Genomic DNA, 22,912 nt, shown 5'->3' with positions numbered 1-22,912 from the left:
TGTCATTTCCATTTGACCAACTGTTGTTTGTTTTAATTGTGAATGTACAGAGTTTTGATCACAGTAACAGTAGGACATTAGTCGTACAATTTTTTTTTCTTAACTTTAAATTGGGTAGGCAACATGCACATCTACCATCAGCCTGGCTATACACAAATGAAAACATAATCCTACACACTGGTAATTTCTCTATTCTAATTTTAATTAAATAACTCATGACTTTGCCCACCTATTTGACTATCTTGAAAAAAAGAGGCAAAATGTGTGTCCTCACCAAAAGGACTGCTTGGCTAGCTGGATGACGTTGGCAGTGGTCTCGACATCAATATAGTCATAATGCAGGGTGGCTGGGTCTGTGGTGGAGCCAGTCTCGGCCAATAAAACCCCCAACCAGCGACCCATCTCCTCAGAGGACGAGGCCTGGAAGAAAACGAGTAACAGGAATAAAATCCGTATCACTTATAATGTTAAAGATTTCTTTGACATGAGGAGGCTAATGTGTATAGAATGGATAAACATGGAGAAAATATTGTTCCAAAATGTTGAGATGACATCCATAGGTGCTATTATTTAACTTAAATTAGATTTCAATATAATTTATTGAAATTTGGAGCTCCTCTGGTTTGTTGTAGGAACTGCTTCTTGTATTTCATCATCCATCAAAGGCTTAGTAATGATGAGGTTTTACAGTGCAATGAAATCGAAGCAAATGTCTAGCAGAGGATAGCGTGCTGTCTACATGAGGGAAAAGAATCAAAACAAATGGCAATGGGTGAAAGAGATTTTTTAACCACATGAGAGGAACACTAAGAATAAGGAGGAAAACATTACAAGTAGTGCTTTCTTGTACCAGTGTGGCTGTGTTTTAATGTAGTTTCAGGCATTTTTGCTTCATTTAATGCATGGCAGTGGTGTTTTAGCGGCTGACTAACACACAGGAATACATATCTCCTCTTATATGAGAGGAAATAAAGTGTTTGAAAGTTTACAGCATTCCTGATACAAATCTCACCTCTAGTACAGCCACCTCTTGGCTGTTACGGAGCAGGCGAAAGGCAAATGGGTGCTTGTGGTTGAGGCCAGGGCTGACCTCGCAGCCTCGGAGAGGCAGAGAGGCAATGTGGCTCTTCAGGTCGTCCCGGTCCTTATGGAGGAGCAGCTGGTTGTCTTTCAGGCGGCACCAGCGCTCCCGCCAGCGGTTATTAGACAACACGTTTAGGTAGCCTATCAATCAAAGCATAAGCTGTCAGCAAAGAATTTACTTTTTTGGAGGCAAGCAATTTTAATTGTCATTATATAAAAAGATCTTGAATGCCATTTTTCATACTATTGGCTGGCATTTTCAAAATCTGGACTGAGTTGGTTGGCCTTTCTGTATTGTAATTTTACTGGTTGGCTGGCAAAGTTCAACTTCACCTTTCTCTTAGCCTCTAAAGTTAAATAGTATGATTTAGGGTTGTACTGAAGGACGATAATCTCCCTGATCGACGATTATCAGAGTAATGACTGATAGCTTATGCCTTTGCCAATTTCAAGTCAATATTTAACATATTATTATATTATATCATTATCAATATTACTTGCAGTGTCAAATTAGTATTACATATTATACATAATTAAACTAAATATTATCTGCCCTGCCAGAGTTTCATGTCAGCATCCCCAATATAACTGATGCTTGTTTTTCATGGTTGTAAACCATTTGGGCCCGGGTAAGAAAAAGAACTGCAAGCCACAAACAGCTGTTTCTACATGCCCCCCCTTGTGATTTTAAGTGAATATTGTGAATTCTCTGGATATTAAATGTAAATAATTAAGGGTTTGTTTGTGATGACAATTTTGTATTTGTGATGTCAATTAATGTATTTGTCATCAACTGTCATCACTCAGGGTAGCCAAGATGTATGGCCTGTCTATGGATAGGATCCTGCAACCCCAGTATAATTGTTATTCAGGTTTTTGTTAAATTGTTGAGACATAACTGACACATTTAGAATAATAACTTTAATGTCTTCCTCTTACCACATGTGGGTACGTCTTCTTCTGCTGACGAGGTCTGCTCATCTGTGGATGGCTTCTTCTTACCCAGCCCGATGATCTTAGTGATCTTCTTCCCTGCACCCTTCCCCACGGTCCCTGTCTTGTGCTCTGATTTTGAATTCTTCTTTCCTTTTCCTGAGCCAGAGAGACAGAGATTGTGAATTTAAATCATGACTGAAATTAGTAAAACACTATGTAATGTCCTTTTTGACGGACTCCATGCAAACTTTTTGTGCTTATCTCAAGACGCGAAATTACCAAGGGGGTGTAACGAGTTCATTTATGTTGATTCAATTACATTTAGATGCTTTAGAGCAAACTTAGATTCTACTGTAAACAACCAAGAGATCAGAATCAGTTGTACTGGGTTTAATCAGACCCTTGTCAATTCAAAGCTCTTTGCTGGTGAATTAGGCTCAGTCTGCCACCTCAGCATCCCCAGTGGTCTGAGTGGGCCAATTTGAGCTGGCCTAGTTTCTATCCAGAGAGAAAGAGAAAGGAATGATGGTGTACATTCTGCTGGAAGCAGAGCTTAAACCAGGTCTTAAGAGGCTATATCTGAATCTCTACATCTGTCAGTCTGTTTAAATGAGAAAAATAGCTTCTGCTTGGTTCACTTGTATAGATATTGTGGTCTGTGGTGTATTTAAATGTGCGTGTGTAAGAGAGAAACAAAGACAGGAAATGGAAGAAAGAAAAAAAATAGGAGAAGAAAGAAATCAGTGGTCAAAAGATGTGACAGTGTGTCCATAACAGGACCAAAAAAAAACCTTTTGCAAATTCAAGGTATCGACACAAAAGAGACAGTGAAGAAAAACTGGGGAAGGAAAATATAAAGCATTCCCCTTCACTGATGTCATCATACCAAGACAGCTAAAGCTGAGTGTCTGGAATGATTCTTGACACACACATGCACATGCAATAATATGCTGCATATAATGACCAGAGTTGGTTTTTCACACGCACAATGTCTCTGCCTTGCACAAATCAGCCAAAGTCTATTTATTAGCTGAAGAAAACTAATAAATAGTAGTCTGAACTGATATGGTAATGACAGAAACTCTTAGTATTACATTCTTTTTGGCCCCCAAAAGCCTCCGTTTCAACATTTTTTCCATATTGCGTTTTCCTCTCTGATATGATGTGACAACTACCATGACGACTGCTTTAATTAAATACAAAGCTGTCTGCACTCAATTTTAGTTACAGGTTTTTTTTTCATAATACAAAAAGTACACAAACACATGTCACATACAATGCAGGCCTGAGGTGGAAAGCAGACAACAGATGCAAAAACAAAGCAATTTGAACATTTTGAAAAAGGAGGAGCTATTTATTTATATTTTTAATATATACATATATGTATAAACATACACACACACACACACACACACACACATACACACATATATATATATATATATATGTGTGTGTGTGTATATAAAAAATGTTTCCCTTCAGGAGATGGGAAGCAGGAAAACTCTGATCAGGTAAATTTGCTTCCTGTAAATCAGCTCTTTTTGTTACCAGACATGGAGAGAATGTAGCTGATTAAGCTGAAAAGAGGATTTCAAGGTTGAATGAGTGAGGGAATGACTGAAGGACGAGGGGAATAGGTGAAGTAAAACCAAGACCTCTGGGAAGTTTATCACATTTAATTTACTGATAGATCTCTTGTGTTTACTGGATGATAATATAAGATTTCACAGATCTAAATAAATATAACTAAACGGACTGAAATCTGAACATTGTATTTATAGTTTGTGAAACATGCAGCTGTATCACCAAATATACCATTGGTACCACAAACCTTGCATTAACTGAAGAGAGTAAGGTGGGTACTGACAGTTTAGTTACACGTTACAACGGTCAACTTGAGGCAACTAATGCTAGCATTAGCAGCTAAGACTATTTTAAAGCATGTATCAATTTAGTGCTGTAAATAGAAGACTTTTAATAAACATACCAGATTTGACAACTTAAAATTAAAAACTTCAATTTTTTGTTTTAAGCTACACTAATTGGCTGAGAGTAAGGGTAGGATCAATCTTCTCATCTATCAAGAAAGCGAACAAGTGTATTTGGCAAGAAAGAAAACAAGTGTATTTACCAAAATGTTGAACAATTCCTTTAAAAGTGACTTGTATACCCTTTAAGACTGACATGATATTTCACCTACAGTATGTCGCAATAAATAAACATTACATATTTAAACTAAAACAGTTGCCATAATTCTTGTGCCGTTTTAGCTTGGCTGAGCTATTATTAGAATAGAGGATAAACTGTAATGGAAAGAAAAATAGCTCAAGTGTCTTGATTCACTTCAAACTTGAAACAAACTTGACATTTCCTTGATAAAAGTCATCCAAAAATCAGATGTGAGCAGCAACTATAAGTTCAGTCTGAGGTTAAGCAGTGTAAGTATACCCAGAACAAATGAACAATATGCAGAACAGAGAACAAGAACAACTCCAAAAAGGAATCAGATTCAGAGGTATGGGGGTGGGGGGTGGGATCTGTTTCAGACATAATGTTGGAAAAATTAACCAACTTTAAACAAGGAAAAAAAAGAAGAGCGTTAAATTTTAGTTGACAATCCAAATATGTGAGCTGATGAATAAAATGAAATTTCTGTGCAAAAATGGTAAATAATCTGAGAATATTTCCACTGCATCTCTTTGTTTTGGCATCTTGTAAAATCCATGTTAAATAAACCCAAATGCTCATTCTTCATGCTTCATTATTATTAAAGGCTTGTCTGTTCAGAGTTTATACAGATTCCTCTCTGAATTATGAGACAGATTAAGTAAGGCAGCCATAATATCTCTTTGGAACTATGTCCAAGCTTTGTTGGTTCCAAGAAACAATGGTACTGATAACGTCCTAGCCCTCATTTAACAGATTTTTTTCTGTTTTGTGTTGTGCTTTAGGGATACAAAATTGGTACTGTGTGAATGCAGTGTTTTATGATGGGGATTTCACTCTATTAACAGCAAACCATTTACAGATGTTGAAACATCACACAAATCTGAGAAAACAATCTCAAGGCCCACTTACTAGTGTTGTCTATGTCTGAAGTTTCCAGGTAAAACAGGCTGTTGGACTGTTCGTAACGGTTTTCTAATAATTCTGGATTCTCACATTAATAAACTGTACCAATTAGGAGTCGACTGTCATGTGCAACAGCAGTAGGCATTTAGAGATTTATAAGACAAGATTTATAAAACTTATTGCTGTTAATGCTAACTAGCGTGTTCTTGTTTTACTGATTCCAAATTGACCAGAAAGGGATTTTCCCAGGAAAGTCATTTTGTGTTAACACTAACACTGAACTGCTCTCATTGACTGGATTTACATGAATTACTTCTACTAGCAACAGTTGTTTCCATGCAAAAAATGATTTGGTTATTGTTGCTGTGGAGCCTCACCTTGCTCCTTGCAGTCACTGTGTCCATTCTCATGTGTCGCCTCTCCATCGGAGCTCGGCCTGTCACATGATGCTTTCTGGCAGCAGGGAGACCATACACAAGAAGAAGGGAAGCACAAGAAGGTACAAAGTCATCAAAACTTTACTCTTCTGAAAAAACACAGGTCAAATTCTCTGAATCTTTTAATGATATTATGAACCATAGAGGCTGAAATTCACAAAAATCAATTTTTTGTTGAGGAACATTATTCTTCAATTGTTGCACTATTTGCCCACGCAGTCTTTCATCGAGTGGTGAAACTCTCCCCATCTTCATTGCACTCTGCCTCTCTGGGAGGCTCTTTTTAATTATCTACTGACCTGTTGCCAATTAATCTAATTAGTTGTGAGATATTCAACCAGGTGTTTTAAAAAAATTTTTTTTTAGCAGTACACAACTTTTCCAATCTTTTGCCACCCCTGTCCCAACTTTTTGAAAAATGCTGCTGGCATCAAATTCAATTGAGCAAATATTTTTCATAAAACAATAAAATTTCAACAATTCAACATTTCATATGTTGTCTTTGTTCTATTTCCAATTAAATATGGATTTACATATGGATTTGCAAAAATGTCCCAAAAATGTCCCAACTTTTTTGGAAATGGGGTTGTACATTGTAAAAACCCTTAAGAGCATCTGCAACATGTTACAGATGAATAATTAGGCTGGGCTTGTGTTTGCTGTGCCAAGATGGGAATGGTTTGTCATTAAAGAGCCTCTGATGTCGCTCATTTTCCACCACTAAATACACATGCGTACAGGCACACACATAAGTGCTGGGTACAGTATGTCTCCAGCGTTAACTGCTATTTTACTTGCAGGGGCTGGAGCATTTAGCAGCTAAAGAACCAGACCTTTCCTTCAGGAGGTGGAGACCAACAGAGCTAATTACTTCATCAGGTGCGCATATATGATATACTGTATTAGTATTAGTGTTGTTTTACAGCTTGTTCTGCTGCCCTGAAGTGACTGAGTGAAGTGAGTGATTAATACTATCTTACTTAAAAAGTCAAAATGAACTGAAACAAGACTAGATAAAGACAAGTACATGGCAATTTGCATTCTGCCTAGTGTCAGATGGTTTGCTAGTCTTTGCTCACATACACAGTACTTTAATACAGCTTAATTCCCAATAAAGCTGTTTTCATCGACATGTTTTTCTGTTTCTGTTGTCAGACAACAGAACAAGTATGAAACAGTGACTGAAACGCGGTCTATTAAGACTACATGCTAACCAGCAGTCACCTCCTAGCCATTTCCAAGGTGCTGCTCTGCTGCTTTTAAAATCCTGATTAATAACTGCAACATCATCTGACATAATCTCCAAGCATACTAGTAAAAGACAACAGGTGTACTGTGATTTTGGTCATATTTACTCGTAAGATGATCACTCAGCGAGAAAGTTAGAAGCCCGTTCACCCCATCTGCTGTATGGTCAGATGGAGAGGTGTACTTTCGGAGGAAAAGTTGTGCTTTTGGGGCAGTTCTGGAGACTCTGCTCTATGTAAAGTTGCTGATGTCATTAGATTTGTTGCAAGGATTTTTTTTTAAAGGGTCCAAAAAGGACAAGTTAATTATCTGACAAAGGTGCTACACTGCTTGTTCATGCCAAATCCTTTTCAAAGAGCAATGGCCAATGGGGAAACTCCAAACTTATCACTCAGTCATGTGGGATTCAGCTCACCAGGGGTGTAACTTCACTACTCAGTTAGTCAGTCAGTGACATTTGCTTTATCAGGCTGGCCCTGATAAACCTGTACTTATACCATGTGTGATCTACTGTACTTACATTTGCATTGGTATTTTAAATAAGACACTGGCTGCAAAAACACAGGGTCCCGATTCAGAAGAAATTAAGCTTATTTAAATATTGATATGATGTGTATCAACGTCTAGCTTCCAGAGTAATGTAGTAGTGACATGATCACTTAAACTGTTTCATCAGGGGACACATCCCATTTGTCTTGTTGAACTGCAAAAACAAAAAAAACAAACAATCCATTTGGGATAGTAAAGTGGTGTTAAGAGCTGGATATACTTGAAAATTTAAATCCAAGCAGATCCTCATAGACATGGACATTTTAACCTGAGAAAATCCACAGCACTCAAACCTACAACAGTACAACAGCAAACAGATCACATTAACTAGATATCAATCAAGTGCGAAATTACAAATGCGTTAATGATTCTTAACCAAAACCGACAAAAGCCAATATTTGTCATTTCACATGGTGAAAAAGACAGTCAAAAAGTGAAGAAGCCTGTACCAAAATGTATTCTGTACATTACTTTTTGCTAATAAAAGTGTTCAGAAGAAACAGGATTTGATGTGACATTTGTTAGCAAATCCAGGTATTTTGCTAACCTGGGGCAAGACCCAAAATTAAACCAGCTATTGGAACCAGTACTGAAATAATAATTTAAGAGAAATAATATGCTAATATGATTACAGCACCAATGAGTGTATGAATGTGTTACCTTTTCCAGTTCAGGTTTGTGCACAGGTGATCCAGATCCAGCTCCATCCAAGTCTACGCTCCCATTAACACACACCTCTCTCATTACCTGGAAAACATAAGAAAATACAGCATTAGCTTACAAGGCATTAAACGAGTGGAAAGTTGACACTCTCACGCATGCTGATCACTGCCAGTGGACTTCAATTTACGCAGCCGTGTCTAACCGGCTGATGGAATGCTAGATCCTCACCACAATCTTAACAGATGGGTGGATCCTTGATTAAAAATCCTAAAATATTTCCTCACACCATTGCCACATAATTAAGCAGCTCATTCCTTCAGCCTAGACAGCATGCCGAGGGTAATACTAGCCACATGTATGGTGAACACCCTCCTCTCTCATATTCCATCATGCTACTGAATGGCAGCCAAGGGATCATAAGGCAATAAAGCCCAGCAGTGGAGTAACTATAGGAGGTAGAGCATGTACATGCATGTGTGGTGGGAGCTGGTGGAGGGGTGGGGGTGTTTGCTACACACATTAGACACCACAGAGATTTACTATGTCCATGGAATCCTTATGCAATAAGGTCCAGTAGGGCTGAATAGAATCTGCAGGGCTCTGGACGGGGCGCCAATGTGCATTACTGTGACCTCACTGGACTTCAGACCTGGCAACCCAACATCAGATCTGGCAGTCCTAGGCATGTGGTGGTGACAGGGATGTGTGTAGATGAGCGGTGGGCAGAGGAAAATGAGATTTCAGACAAACCGCTGTGTATGCAAGTTAGCTAATGCACTCTGACACACATACACACACACATACATAACATATTCCTCCACAAACATTCTGAACCATCTCTGGCCGTGTAGAGCTCCTCAGCCCATTGGTTTTGGCTTGGAAAGAGCATAATTTGGTTTTGCAGGGAAAATGACAGACTGTGGCTCCATGGGTTTGGCTCAGAGCAGCTCAGAGGCCAGAGAACAGGACAGACAGCAACATCATGTGTATCTTTCATTGTCCACTGCATTGCTATACTGGGGTACTTGGTAGGTCTGACGATATAGTACAAATGAGTGGATGAAATACTTCAATAAAAGGAATATGCTGATGATCGACATGTTGCTGCTACATACCCATAGCAGCATAACATATCATTAAAGTGATTTTTATAATTTTTTATTTTAACTAACAAAGAAAACAATTCAGTCTTTATACAATAATAATACCAATATCGAGGGCTTTACTTTTCTTACAACATATAATAGGGCTTTTTGTTGAAGGCAGTTTTGATCATTTCCATAAAAATGATCAAAACTCATTCTCCATGCTCTGTGGGTTTAAACCATTTGCTTTTGGCTGCACTTACCATACACCACTGATGCATGAAAGCTGTGCTGAGGCATTTCTTTTTAAAATCGTAATTGTAATTTTATCTTTATTTGCTCCTTTTGTTAAGAATTTGGGTGTATGTTTATGTGGTTTATGCCGTGGAGTGCTGAATAACCACATCATTTATAATCATTTTCAAGGGAAAACTAAACTGAAGGGTCATGATATGTATTTTTAGTCTTTGCTTTTCTGGATTTTTTTAATGACTCTTTTTGTGCATTTTATGCCTTTATAAGATCCCCAACAGCAGAGCTGACACAAAGTGAGTAGAGACCGTGACAGGGGATAACATCAACAAAGTTCCCTGGCCGCACATAAACCAGGAACATTGCGATTCATGGTCAGCACCTTAACCACTAGGCCACCACAGTTCCTGGAATTTTACAGTGATTTCACAGCTTTATCAAAGACAGTTTGCAACTGAGCAAGCACTACATACATACATACTGTGCACCAAGTCATACCATAAATGCCTCAATAACCAATAACATGATTGCACTTCTCAGGATTTCTGGTTCAGTAATGTTGGTCTATGGGTAACTGTAAGGTGTCCTTTGTTAATCTTCCCTTGGACAGACTTCTTTTTCTGTTTGAGGGATCAATATGCTCCTTACCCACAGAACTCAAACATGGATCATGAATGGGATCATTTTAACTTTTAACTGATTTTAAAGTGGGATCAATGATGTAGTCACATATGATCCAGTGCCCGTCAGTAAGTTTTTATAGTAATGCAATGTATCACCAAACTTGCAGAAGAAGACGTTAGGAGAAGTTAGGAGGACTGATAGTAATAGAGGACTGTCTGCAAGACAAAATCAGGTCATACTGCAGCAGGAGGTAAAAGGGACAGTGGTAAAAGAAGAAGGAAAAGGGGAAAGAGAGGAGAAATACGTACAATAAAAAAAAAACAAAAAAAAACAAAAAACTGGGAAGGTTTTAGAGAATGGACATGTGTGCCCCATAAACACATCGTTAGCAGACAATGTCTGGTGAAATCATTACTGTAACTAGCGGGCTCTGGAAAGTCAGGTACTCTCCTAGATTTCTCTTCACCCTCCTTTCTTCTCTTCCTTTCATTACTTTCCTCTCATTCTTCCGGCTGATTCAACAAGGGTGGGAAATGTCATAAGAAATCACTATTTCCATTATCCAAATTGGTTATTTGAAATGCAAGAATGGCTGTTATTGAAGTTTTGTGGATAAAAGGTTGACAAAAAATTTAAAAAAACTGGAGAAAAAGAGGTTAAGAGAAAAAAAAAGTGAGGGAAATAATGAATGAATGAGTGACTGCGGTCCTAGCAACACAATATCCAAACAAAGACACAAAGACATGCTAATCTGTCTGGCTGGACACCAATCTTACACACCCTGAGGTTCTAGGGAGCACAGAGTGAGCCATGGAATCTAACCTTCCATCACACTGCTGTAAATGACGCAAATACAGCACATGGACTTAAAAACCAGAGCTGTTTTGCAAAAGTGGATGTGATGGCTGTTGATTGCAGCAGCATGATGACATGTGCATCAATTAAGCAAACAGAAACACTTGAATGATTGGGAGAGTGAAAAACCAACTGCCATAGCATTATCAGTTCAATGTGTGTTTAATTTCCTGGCACCTGACTAAACATGCTCCCAGACCCATTTCCTTTAAGCAGCAATAGCGCAATCATTACCATACTTTGGATGGTACAGAGATTTGTATATTTTCATGGGTCTGGTTGCAAATGCCTGCAGATGCCTCAGCCCAGATGAGGTTACCTGCCCCAGCCAATCTATAAACAATGATTAATTACTGTACGGAAAGAATAATTGAATCAAGAGGAAAAAAACAAATTGTTTTGATGTTTGTTTCCTGACAGCCATAAACATTAAATAGATGAAACTTTAAGAAAAAGATAAAAAGCAAACACTGCAAATAGTAAGAATAGTGTTTCCATCAATGGTCTGCATAGCAAAATACCCCCAGATGTCAGTCTTTAACAAGACCTTTGGTGAGAGTGAAGGAAAAAGCACACCTCCAAGTCCAAAAGCTTGTTGGTAAAACTCCAGTAAAGAGAAAATTAGTTGGCAAAAGCTGGGGGCATGACTGATTACAAAAATACCACTGCACAAACGGACAAGAAGGAATCTTTAAAAAAAAAAAAAAGCATACAATACACTGTCAGGAATAGACGAGGAATTCCAGGCGATTCTCAGGAGAGTGTATGGGAGCAGAGGTGAGAAGTAGGAGGGGAGCTGTGGAGGTTTTTTTTAAATCCAAAGACCAGATGAGGCCTATCTTACCTCCTGCGATTGAAATAGAAAGAGCGCAGAGGTGTTGGCACCACACTAACAACAAATGGACGCAAGATTTGAAAAGCAGTCTATTTGCCATTGACCAGCTGGGTTTGTTTTGCAGACTTGTGGAACAGCCAGAGAGAAAGATCAGAGAGAAAAACAGAAGACAAGACAAAACAGAGACAGAAAAAAAAATGTTTAGCCTGGTCTCTCTTCACTTCTCTCTTTTTCTCTGTGCATGTTGTTGGCCTAGATCCGCTGCCTCTCAGAGCCCAAATTAATGATTTGTAATATGTTATTTGATAGCCTGGATATTTTTATACGAGTTCAATTTGATAGTATTTCCCATCTTTGCTGTGCACAAGTTTTGTGCGAAAGGAATTAAAGGCCTGTCCCATGTAAATGCCTGTCCCAAATACAGGCTGGTTGAATTCAGTGACTGAAGCAAATAAAAGCCTGGGTTATCAAATTAAGTTTTACAGTAATAATGATTATAGTATTAATATTATATTACTCTATTGTTATATTATTATAATGATTTCGGTGTTACACCATATATTCATTAGCACAATAACATTATTAATATGTTTTCATCATTTGTTCCACCTTCCAACCCTCATACATACAGTATTCCTTACTCAGCACACTAACCTATCCAGGACAACTACACACGGATCCATATCACTATCTCTCATACAAACATCCAACATACACACGGACATTACCCACACATACCCTGCCTGATCTAACCTATTCTCGACTCCCTAACTTTTATACAGAAATATCTATATAAATATTCAGATTAAAATTGTGATTCTTGAGTAGTGTAAGTAAACAATAATACAGTCAAAGTCTATCAGTCTGGTATTTTCTACTCAATGATAGTCAGCCAATCAAAACCAAAACTGAATTTAATAATCACATTTGAATTATTTTAGCTCTGTCCAAGACAACCATCAAAGAGAAGTGTAGAAATGATTAGAAGTGACTAAAACAAAAAAAAAAATCAAAGCAAGTTCTGCTAAAACCACTCTCTGTGGATGAATGGCTCTTAATGGATAACTTAAACATTAACTGGAACACTTGACAAAACTGTCTCAAGAACCATTTTCTCAATTGTTCTGGAGCTTTTGACCATATCACATATCATAAGATCAAGTAATATGGCTCAAAGCCCCAGAAAAAGTAAGAAATGGACTTTTAGTACAGATTGTCTTGTAATGTGCTCCAATATATTGTCTTATCTAGTTTTATGAACCATGGAGTAACTGGACTTTGAGTGAGGCTGTTTTGTCAGCTGCTGTTTCCAAGTTCAAGAATGAGGTGTCTAGCTCAACTATTTGAGAACTGTGAAGAATGGAACTCAAGTTGACACTGTATTATGGTAGGAAACGTAGAAAACCACAGTGGTTTTGCAGTTCATTGTTTTACCTTTAGCCATTCCTCAGCCTGTTCTTTGCTCTGCACAGCCAGCACCAGAGCATCTGCCCCCTGGTGGACAATCTTCAGTTCGTGTTTCTTCTTCTTGCCGTCTTTGGGAATGTGAGTGATGCTGCACCCAGACAGGCTGAGTTCCATTTGGGGGGTATGGTCTTTCGAGGACTTATAACACTGGAGGAGGAGAGAAGGGGAGAGTTATCCTGGAGGAACCAAAAATGATTCTGCTGTAATGTTATCTTGCCTATTGCCTATTGTTGATCTTTGGTCACATTCATACATGCAAGTATGCATGTAGATCTTGGGAGAAGCCTTTAGATTGTGCCTGGGTGGGCTAGTATGCACACAAGTGTCCCTTACCAGCAGTTTGTTATCTTTGATGACACAGAGGAGTTTGGTCCACTGGCCAAACCGTTTTTTGCGCAGCAGGAATGCGCAGATCCGGGCATCCTTCACCAGATCCATGGATGCCTCTTCAGATGGCCACTGGTGATGCATCTTCTGGCCCTTTCCATCCTCTTCTTCCTCGTCATACGACTCATAGGAGCTGCTCATGGCATCTGAGTCATAGTCTAAGAGGAAGGTGAACACAAAAACTGCCCTTTGTTTCATATTCAATAAAATGCAAGTAAATATGAAAACTTGAAAAAAAAGCAATAAAATGAGTTTCTCCCCAGCAGCATGTAAATGAATATATCACTAAATGAACATGTCACTCACTGGAGGTGATGTATTCAGGAGCCTTTCCAGGGCTTAAAGGAACCGCCTCCTCATAGTATCCTTCTGGTAGAGAGGAGCTGGGCAGTGGAGGAGGGCCATTGTTTGGAGGCTGCTGAAACACAAGTTCCAATGATTAGACTTAAGTTGAGTGATTGGTTGGCTATTTCATCACTAAAACATTAAATGGCACCTCAGCTGCTTTCAGTGATTACATTTCGACTGATTCCAGCTGCTTTTAGTACTTTCACTCATTTCAGTGCTTAAACTTGAACAGAAATTTTAACAAACTTATTTATACACTTTAGCTTCACATCAACTGCTGTCATTGCTCACAATTTGACCAATACTCAACTCCTTTAACTGTTTAAACTGTTACTTAGAACATTTCACAAGCAAAGAACTATATATATAAATTTCAACTAATTTATAGCATTTACAATTTTCAATATTCAGCAAGCACACTTAAATTTACTACTTACTTACTAAAATAATTTTAATATATTTAATTCCATACAAATATTGTATTTATATTGTATACAATTTGTATACAAACAGAAAGCAATATAAACCCCAGATCATATGCCTGTAAGCTTGGTAAAGGTTACAGTTTGCAAAACACTGTGTGTCATCATATTTATTAAAGGGCAAACCCATATCAAACAGCAGTAACAAAATCAGTCTTCTATCCATCACGGCATCTTCCACTGACATGATGAGTATAAATGAGTTTTGGAATGTACCACTGAAGCAGTTTCCTAAACAAAAACTTAGTTACTTTAGATATCATTTATCATTATTTTGCTGTTCTACATCCTTATCCAGCTGCTGTCTTTATCAAGTGGTGGTGTACTGCATGATTTTAGTTTAGCATTACAGTGTTTTAACTTTATGTCATTCTTTTGTGTTCACTGTTTGTCCGTATGAAGGATGGAGAAAAATGACATAATCTACAAAGTGATGCGGTCTTCACTGATAATGATTGAAATTCCCGTCATAACAATAAAAAACCAAAATGTAGGTAAAGATGAATTTTAACAATAATGAGTGTTTGTCTTTAGTGATGGTGACAGTGACCAAAATCATTTATCTCCTCATGGTGATAGTGATCAAAAATGATAATTTATCTTCTCATCAGCAATTTATAAAGCCAGGGTTGTAAGACAGGGAGTAATTTGCTGTAATGTGTGACTGTGGCATGGGAGAGGAGCCACTTCACAACCCTTTTATCAGAGCAGACATTACAAGTGATTTATAAAATGATCAGAAATTATGATCAAAAAAGGGGCAAACCACTTTGCAGAGACATTAGAGTCATTTCACTGTAAATTCAAAATATGAAAAGAGGAGACTGAGAGGGAATGCTTGTGAGGAAATAAAGAAAATGATTTTGAAGTACTGTGTGACAGAGAAAAAAAGTAAGTGGCCAAGAGAAATTTTGGTTTAAAAAACCTAATCTGAAAGTCTTGTTAGGGCCATTTCATATGGAATGGGACTGAATATAAAAGTGATTTCATAAATAAAATTAAGGAGCAAATCTAAGAAAACCAGTTTTTGACTAAAGAAACTACAGTGTTGATGTTAGGGCTTGACTTTTGAGACAGTAGAAGGAGAATTGAGACCTCCTTGGTTTGGTTATGGCACCACACAGTGCCACAAATCCAGTTGTTAGAGCGGAATATCAACTGCACAACCTGACTGGCGATGCATTCCACTTCTATGACATTTCACCTCTAAGAAGTAACAGAAATGTGACGCTAAAAGTCACATCTAATAATCTCCAGCATCTAGAAACCAATGTCACACTGGTTGGCAAGCCAGAATTTCAACACTATTGAAAAATGTACATTCTAGAGTCATTCATAGTGTATAAGTCATACCTGTTTTAAAACAAGTAAAAAAGTAAGAAAACTGACTAAGACTTGAAAAGCCTACAAGAGCTATATGATACATATTTTTCATCATGTTTATGTGTGCAGGAATGCAATAGGGAGTCAGCTGACTTGGCTGACAGAAGTCTTGGACACAAATGCTCTCAATCCACTGAAGGAGGACTCTGGTGTTTATCTACAGCCAGATGCTTTTGTGCACTCATTGAGCAACCTTTAAAGGAATTAAAATAAAAAAAAACACGTAAAAAAGGGTGGATGGAAACCGATCTATGTTGTCTTGTGATACTCAGGAAAGCACAGATGTAACTAACAACATTCAAGTGCTAGTTCAGAATCAGAATCAGAATCAGAATCAGTTTTATTACCAAGTATGTTTCCACATACAAGGAATTTGTGCTGGTGGTTGGTGCAAACAGTAACATAAATAGACTTAGGGTAAAATAAGAGTAGAATTTACGAGTTAAAAATTAAAATAAGATAAAAATAAAATTAAGATAAAAAATATACAACAAAGATGTGGGATATTTGCAATAATGATAAAGACATGGGGAATGTAGTGCAAAAAATATAGACAATGTAAAAAATATATAAATATAATCTGTATAGATATTTACACTGTGCATGTAACAGGAATGAGCAGTAGTTCTACAGGGGGGCAGGGGGGATCAGGGGGATCGGGGGGATCAGTGACAGTGGGGCTCTCTAGCCTTGTTGATTAGGCTGATAGCAGACGGGAAGAAGCTGTTTTTGTGGCGAGAGGTTTTGGTCCTGAAGCAGCCTCCTGCCAGAGGGGAGCGTCTCAAAGAGTTTGTGTCCAGGGTGGGTGTAGTCAGCTACAATCTTCCCTGCACGCCTCAGGGTCCTTGATGCATACAGGTCCTGGAGGGATGGTAGATTGCAGCCAATCACCTTCTCAGCAGAGTGGATGATACGTTGCAGTCTGCTTTTGTCCTTCTCAGTGGCAGCAGCGTACCAGATGGTGATGGAGGAGGTGAGGATAGACTCGATGATAGAGGTGTAGAAGTTCACCATCATTGTCCTTGGCAGGTTGAACTTCTTCAGCTGCCTCAAGAAGTACATCCTCTGCTGGGCTTTCTTGATGAGGGAGCTGATGTTCAGCTCCCACTTGAGATCCTGTGTGATGGTGGTTCCCAAGAAGCGGAAATGCTCCACGGTGGCTGCGGGGGAGTTGCACAGGGTGATGGGGGTGAGCGGGGCTGGGTTTTTCCTGAAGTCCACTATCATCTCCACTGTCTTCAGAGCGTTAAGCTCTAGGTTGTTCTGCCTGCACCAGGTCACCAGAAGGTCAGTCTCCCACCTGTAGGCAGACTCATCGCCATCAGAGATGAGTCCAATGAGAGTGGTGTCGTCTGCAAACTTCAGGAGCTTGACAGACTGATGGCTGGAGGTGTAGGTGTTAGTGTACAGGGAGATGAGCAGAGGAGAAAGAATGCAGCCTTGCGGGGATCCAGTGCTGATGGTCTGGGAGTCAGACACATGCTTTCCTAGCTTCACGTGCTGCCTCCTGTCAGACAGGAAGTCGGTGATCCACCTGCAGGTGGATTCAGGCACGCTCAGCTGGGAGAGCTTGTCCTGCAGTAGAGCCGGGATGATGGTGTTGACGGCAGAGCTGAAGTCCACAAACAGGATCCTGGCATAGGTTCCTGAGGAGTCCAGGTGCTGGAGGATGAAGTGGAGAGCCATGTTGACGGCGTCGTCTACAGACCTGTTGGCTCTGTAGGCGAACTGCAGGGGGTCCAGGAGTGGGTCGGTGATGGATTTGAGGTGCAACAGGACAAGGCGCTCAAATGATTTCATGACCACAGAGGTCAGGGCAACAGGTCTGTAGTCATTTAGTCCTGTGGGCCTTGGTTTTTTGGGGACAGGGATGATGGTGGAGGATTTGAAGCAGGCTGGTACGTGGCAGGTCTCCAGTGAGGTGTTGAAGATGTCCGTGAACACCGGAGACAGCTGATCAGCACAGTGCTTCAGGGATGATGGAAAGACAGAGTCAGGACCAGCTGCTTTGCGGGGGTTCTGCTTCTTAAAAAGCCTGTTGACATCTCTCTCCAGGATAGAGAGAGACGTTCCTTTGGTAGGGGAGGAGGAGGGGGGTTCTGATGTGGCTAGTTGTGGAGGTGCCAGGGCCCCTGCTGAAGTGGGGGAGGAGAAGCTGGTGGTCTGGAGGTGGTGGCTGGACTCACAGGGGTTGGTGTCAGGCCTGTCCCATTGTCTTTCAAAGCGGCAGTAGAACTCATTCAGATCATTGGCCAGGCGGAAGTCGTTAATGGAGTGGGGGGGTTTAGGTTTGTAGTTAGTGATCTGTCTGAGCCCTTTCCAGACAGAAGCAGAGTTGTTGGTTGAGAACTGGAGCTGAAGTTTCTCAGAGTAGTCGTTTAGTTCGGTTTATTTGGTGGCGTGAGGCGCCCCCTCACCGACGACCCCACGCAAAATAACCTGAACTATCACTTTAACAACTGCCCTGTTCTTATGATTTACATTTGTGGTTTTCCTACTATGACATTTCTAAGTGTCTACTGTGAAAAACGGACTGTAGTGTGTGTCTTTGATTTTGTTTGTTCCCAGAAAGACATTACATTGTGATTGTGATATACATTGTGAGACATTTCCACTGGTGGCCAGTCATGGAGTCATGGCCTGAACTCCATGACTTATGAAAATCAATGTGCAGTGGGCCATTGGTTACAGCTGACCTAATCAGGCATCAGTGCTGCAGTGATATCAGCATCCATTGCTATAGCAACACAGAAGGTTCAGAAAAGGGTTTGGCTGACATGCAGCCTCGATTGCTAACTTCTTCAAAGTGCAGAAAGAATGCGTCTCTGTGCCATGACTGTGGATATTCCAACATTATAGTCATTCTGCCATAATTATGGTGGCTACTGTAATGAAAGGAAACAATTGACTTTTATTTGAACAAAGCATATTGGAGGATCACAAAAATGTCAAGAAAACTCTATTAGAGAAATTGCACTTTCATTTTTTTGAAGATGTACTGTTTATCACAGTGGTTCTCAAACTTCTCACAATGAGTACCACCTCAGAAAATATTTTGCTCTCCAAGAACCACCATTATGATTGGCATTACAATACAGTTGTGTAGGTCTATTTAACTACATATATAGTTTACACAGGAGGCAATTTTAGTCCCTATATGAATATTATTTCTGATTGACTGTCATCCACAGCCACAACTGTACTTGACTGAAACATCCATCAAGTGACAATATAACAACTGTACTGCATTTAAACACTCACAGCAAGTGACAATAATATCAACTACACCAAACTGAAACACTCAGCAAGTGAGGATATTAGCTGTACTACATTGAGGATAATAAGAATAATAACTACCCTGCATTCAAACACACAGCAGATATGAATATTAACAATCAGCTCTATACCAATCAAAATACAAATACATACAATACATGATGTGTGTTATCTCTTTGGCTAATGGTAGAGACAGTTGTTCGCCAATTGTGTGTGGTTTGCCAGCTTTTGTTATGAGGAAGCTGGCATGATATGAAGATATGAAGATTCTTGTGGTTTGGCTATGGGTGTAGCACAAAACTGAATTGTTGACTTGGAGTGCTTTAGTTCCACGCATTTTCTCAGAAAAAAAATCAACTGGTTTGTCTTTCAGCACTGTGTGCTTGGTTGTAAGATGCTGTCCTAGATGTGATGGTTTCATACATTCATTGCTAAGAACATCACCACACACCACACACTGCGGCCTGGGCTGAGCCTCTGTCCCACTCAAAAAGAATCCAAATTTGATGTAACTCTTAGTCATATTTCCTTACTGTTTGTTTGTTGCTAGCTGGTGCAATGGAAGCTTCACTAACACTGTTAAAGTCACCACTAGCATTTGTGCTGGGTTCACTGTGGTTGACTTCAGTTTCTGCTGTGCTGCTTGACATATTCACTGCAGTTTTCTTTCTAATACTTCCTGTTTTGAGCCACGATTGCAAAGTCTTCAAACCATCATTTTTGCTTCCTCCGCTTGCTACAACAGCTTAGCTTGTCAACCATTTAAGCTAATGCTCAACACAGTTAGGCTAGCCTAGTAAGCTTGTAGCCTATTGGCTGATATAAAAACAAATATACATTTTTTCAAGAAAGACAAAACCCAGATTTCAGTGATCTTGAGGTTTTTTAATTTTATATTTAATTTTATATCTAATTTTATATTGATAATGATTATTTCATCTTTATAAAAAAAAACCTTCGAGACTCCCAGTGTACCACCAGAGGGAGCAGTTTGAGAACCATTGGTCTATCATCTTGGTTAATCTTTTTGGATTTTTCCCCTCTTTTTTTCTTTGGTTATTCTTTGAGTGAATTAGATGTATGATGCATCTAGTGTAGCTTTGGGTGTGCATTTTTTTTATGTTAATCTGACTTTTGAGTATGAAAATTTGCCTGGAAATAAATAGTGTGATACCTTATTTATCTTTAGGTATACCATTCACTAAAGGAGGTCTCGGGATATGGTCACCAGCTCTTGAAAAAGCAAGTAAGTAAACTTTGAGTTTAGTATATTTTATTGCAGAGGTAGTCAGTCAGAAGAACATTGAAAAAGATGAATAAAACAAACTAATCCACCATTCTTGGGGAGGGCTGGATTTTATCAAGTTTTTAGATCGCCAAAGCTTAGATGTGTTGGCCTTTATCCTTTAAAGTTTCAAGTCTTAATGTCATGTACAGGTAACAATGGAACATCATTACCAGTAATGAAATTCTTGGACTCAGAGCCCCCTTGAATGTTGCACTACAAAACAATGTACAAAAAAAATAGTTAAGAAGTACAATAAATATAGAATTTACCGTACTATAAAATGTAGTGCAAGAGAGTGTAGTGTACATGTACATGTACAGTATATATATACATCCCAGAGGAACAGAGCTCAAAGGGGGCAGGGGGTGAGGGACCAGTAGCTTTGGTGAATGTGCAAGATGTTCAGAATTCAATAGTTCAGTAGCCTGATGGTTTGTGGGTAGAGACTGTTCTTGAACCTGCTGGTGCGGGTCTGTATGCTCTTGTAGCGCCTGCCCAACGGCAGGAGTGTGACGAGTACAGTGGCTGGGATGGCTGGGATCAGAGAGGAAGTGTCCTATTTTCCCAATAGGACACTTCGCTCTCTAAATGCAGGTCAACTTGTGGTTCCCAGAGTTTGTAAGAGTAGAATGGGGGGCAGAGCCTTCAGCTATCAGGCTCCTCTCCTGTGGAACCAGCTCCCAGTGTGGGTTCGGGAGGCAGACACCCTCTCTACCTTTAAGATCAGGCTTAAAACGGTCTTGTTTAGTAAAGCTTATAGTTAGGGCTGGCTCGGGTATGTCCTGACCCATCCCTTAGCTATGCTGCTATAGAGCTAGACTGCTGGGGGATTCCCATGATTCACTGGGCGCTCTCTCTCTATTTCTGTCTCTCTCCCCCTCTCTCTCTCGATGACTTCATGCAATTAACTTTGTATTTTTTCTCTCCCGTAGTTTGGGCTTCTCCTCTCTCTCCCTCTCTCTGTCCTCATTCTGCAGGTATCTCTGCCTCGGGAGCAGCAGGATCCAGATCCACCACTACTCATCTTTACTATTAGCCACTGTTACCTGTCATTATTATTGATAACACCATTACCGACACAGCTGTTCCTGGTCTCTCTCTCTCTCTCTTCTCTCCCCTCTCCTCCCCCTCCCCCTCTTTCTATCTTCTCCTAAACCCAACCGGTCGAGGCAGACGGCCCCCCACCCTGAGCCCGGTTCTGTTGGAGGTTTCTTCCTGTTAAAAGGGAGTTTTTCCTCCCCCCTGTCGCCAAGCGCTTGCTCTTTGTGGGAACTGTTGGGTTTATTCTGTAACAAAGTAAGGTCTTGACCTTACCCTGTAAAGTGCCTTGAGATAATGTATATTATGATTTGGCGCTATACAAATAAAATTGAATTGAATTGAATTGAATTGAATTGAATTGAATTGAATCCACTGTGCCATCCTCATACAGTGCTGTCTGTAGAGGTCCTGGATGGCCGGCAGTTCAGACCTGGTATTGCGTTGTGCCAATCTGACCACCGTTTGAAGAGCTTTGCGGTTCAGAGTAGTAAAACTGCCATACGAAGTCATTACACAGCCAGACAGAATACTCTTGATGGTGCATCAGTAAAAGTTGGTGAGTCAATACTGTACCTCCTCAGTCGCTGTAGAAAGAAGAGCTGCTGTCTTGCTGCTTTCATGATCGTGCTCAGATCCTCACTGATGTTGAGCCCCAAGAATCTGAAGCAAATGACTCTCTCCACCTCTGCTTTATGTGAATAGGGGTATGCCCTCCTCCCTGTCTCCTGTAATCCACGATGAGGTCTTTGGTCTTGCTGATGTTGAGCAGCAGGTTGTTGTCCCAACAACCTGATGTCAGGGCTCTCACCTTTGCCGTGTAGGCAGACTTGTCTCCATCTAACATGCAGCCGATGATGGTGGTGTAATCTGCAAATTTAATGATGGTGTTGGAGCTATGCTTGGCTGTACAGTCATGGGTGAACAGAGTGCACAGCAAGGGGCTGAGCACACATCCCTGGGGGGCACCAGTGCTGAGAGTCAGTTAGGAGGAGGTGACATTGCCGATCCATACCACTTGTGGTCTGTCAGGAAGTCCAGGATCCAATTGCATAGGGAGGCACTGATGCGCAGATCCTGGAGCTTCATGACAAGCCTGGATAGAATTATGGCATTGAAGACGGAGCTGTAGTCGATAAATAGCATCTTAGCATTTTTCTGGTCCAGGTGGGAGAGTGCTATTGCATCGTCTGTGGATCTGTCTGGCCTGTAGGCAACCTGGAATGGGTCAAGTGTAGCAGGTAGTGAAGATGTGATGTGAGCTTTGACGATATGCTCAAAACATTTCACAACATGGTGAGTGCTACTGGGCGATAGTCCTTAAGGCAGCTCACATTTGGCTTCTTTGGGACAGGGATGATGTTGGTCCTCTTGAAGCATGTGGGGACTACAGACGAGCAGGGAAAGGCTAAAGATGTCTGTGAACACATCTGCTAGTTCATGAGCACATGCTTTGAGAGCAAGACCTGTGATACTGTCTGGTCCAGGAGCTTTCTGTGTGTTAACTTTTTTAAAGTCTGCCTGAGATATTTGAAAAAGGGCAGTTGTCCTCTTCTGACAGAAATCCAGCTTGATGTAGTTCTCAAAGCGGGCATAGGCAAGGT

General features: G+C 40.0%; 1 protein-coding gene across 5 annotated transcripts in view; it reads right to left on the bottom strand.

The window, feature by feature from the left end:
- afap1 (actin filament associated protein 1) overlaps positions 1-22,912 on the bottom strand; it is a 135,703-nt gene that overhangs the window by 11,884 nt on the left and 100,907 nt on the right. For 3 of the 5 annotated variants that reach the window (XM_071478321.1, XM_071478323.1, XM_071478319.1), the window contains exons 4-11: positions 13,800-13,911; positions 13,440-13,651; positions 13,074-13,253; positions 7,986-8,072; positions 5,469-5,544; positions 2,023-2,175; positions 1,013-1,224; positions 275-420 (exon numbers count right to left, since the gene is read on the bottom strand). In XM_071478321.1, coding sequence (XP_071334422.1) covers positions 275-420; positions 1,013-1,224; positions 2,023-2,175; positions 5,469-5,544; positions 7,986-8,072; positions 13,074-13,253; positions 13,440-13,651; positions 13,800-13,911 — 1,178 coding nt within the window. The remainder of the gene's footprint in view (positions 1-274; positions 421-1,012; positions 1,225-2,022; positions 2,176-5,468; positions 5,545-7,985; positions 8,073-13,073; positions 13,254-13,439; positions 13,652-13,799; positions 13,912-22,912) is intronic. The other 2 variants (XM_071478322.1, XM_071478320.1) reach the window with 1 other exon arrangement.

This window comes from Trachinotus anak, unplaced genomic scaffold (assembly GCF_046630095.1).
Source record: "Trachinotus anak isolate AG129_WGS33_773 ecotype Australia unplaced genomic scaffold, CSIRO_AGI_Tana_v1 ptg000005l, whole genome shotgun sequence".
NCBI lineage: Eukaryota > Metazoa > Chordata > Actinopteri > Carangiformes > Carangidae > Trachinotus > Trachinotus anak.
This window is presented reverse-complemented; position numbering and strand designations above follow the sequence as displayed.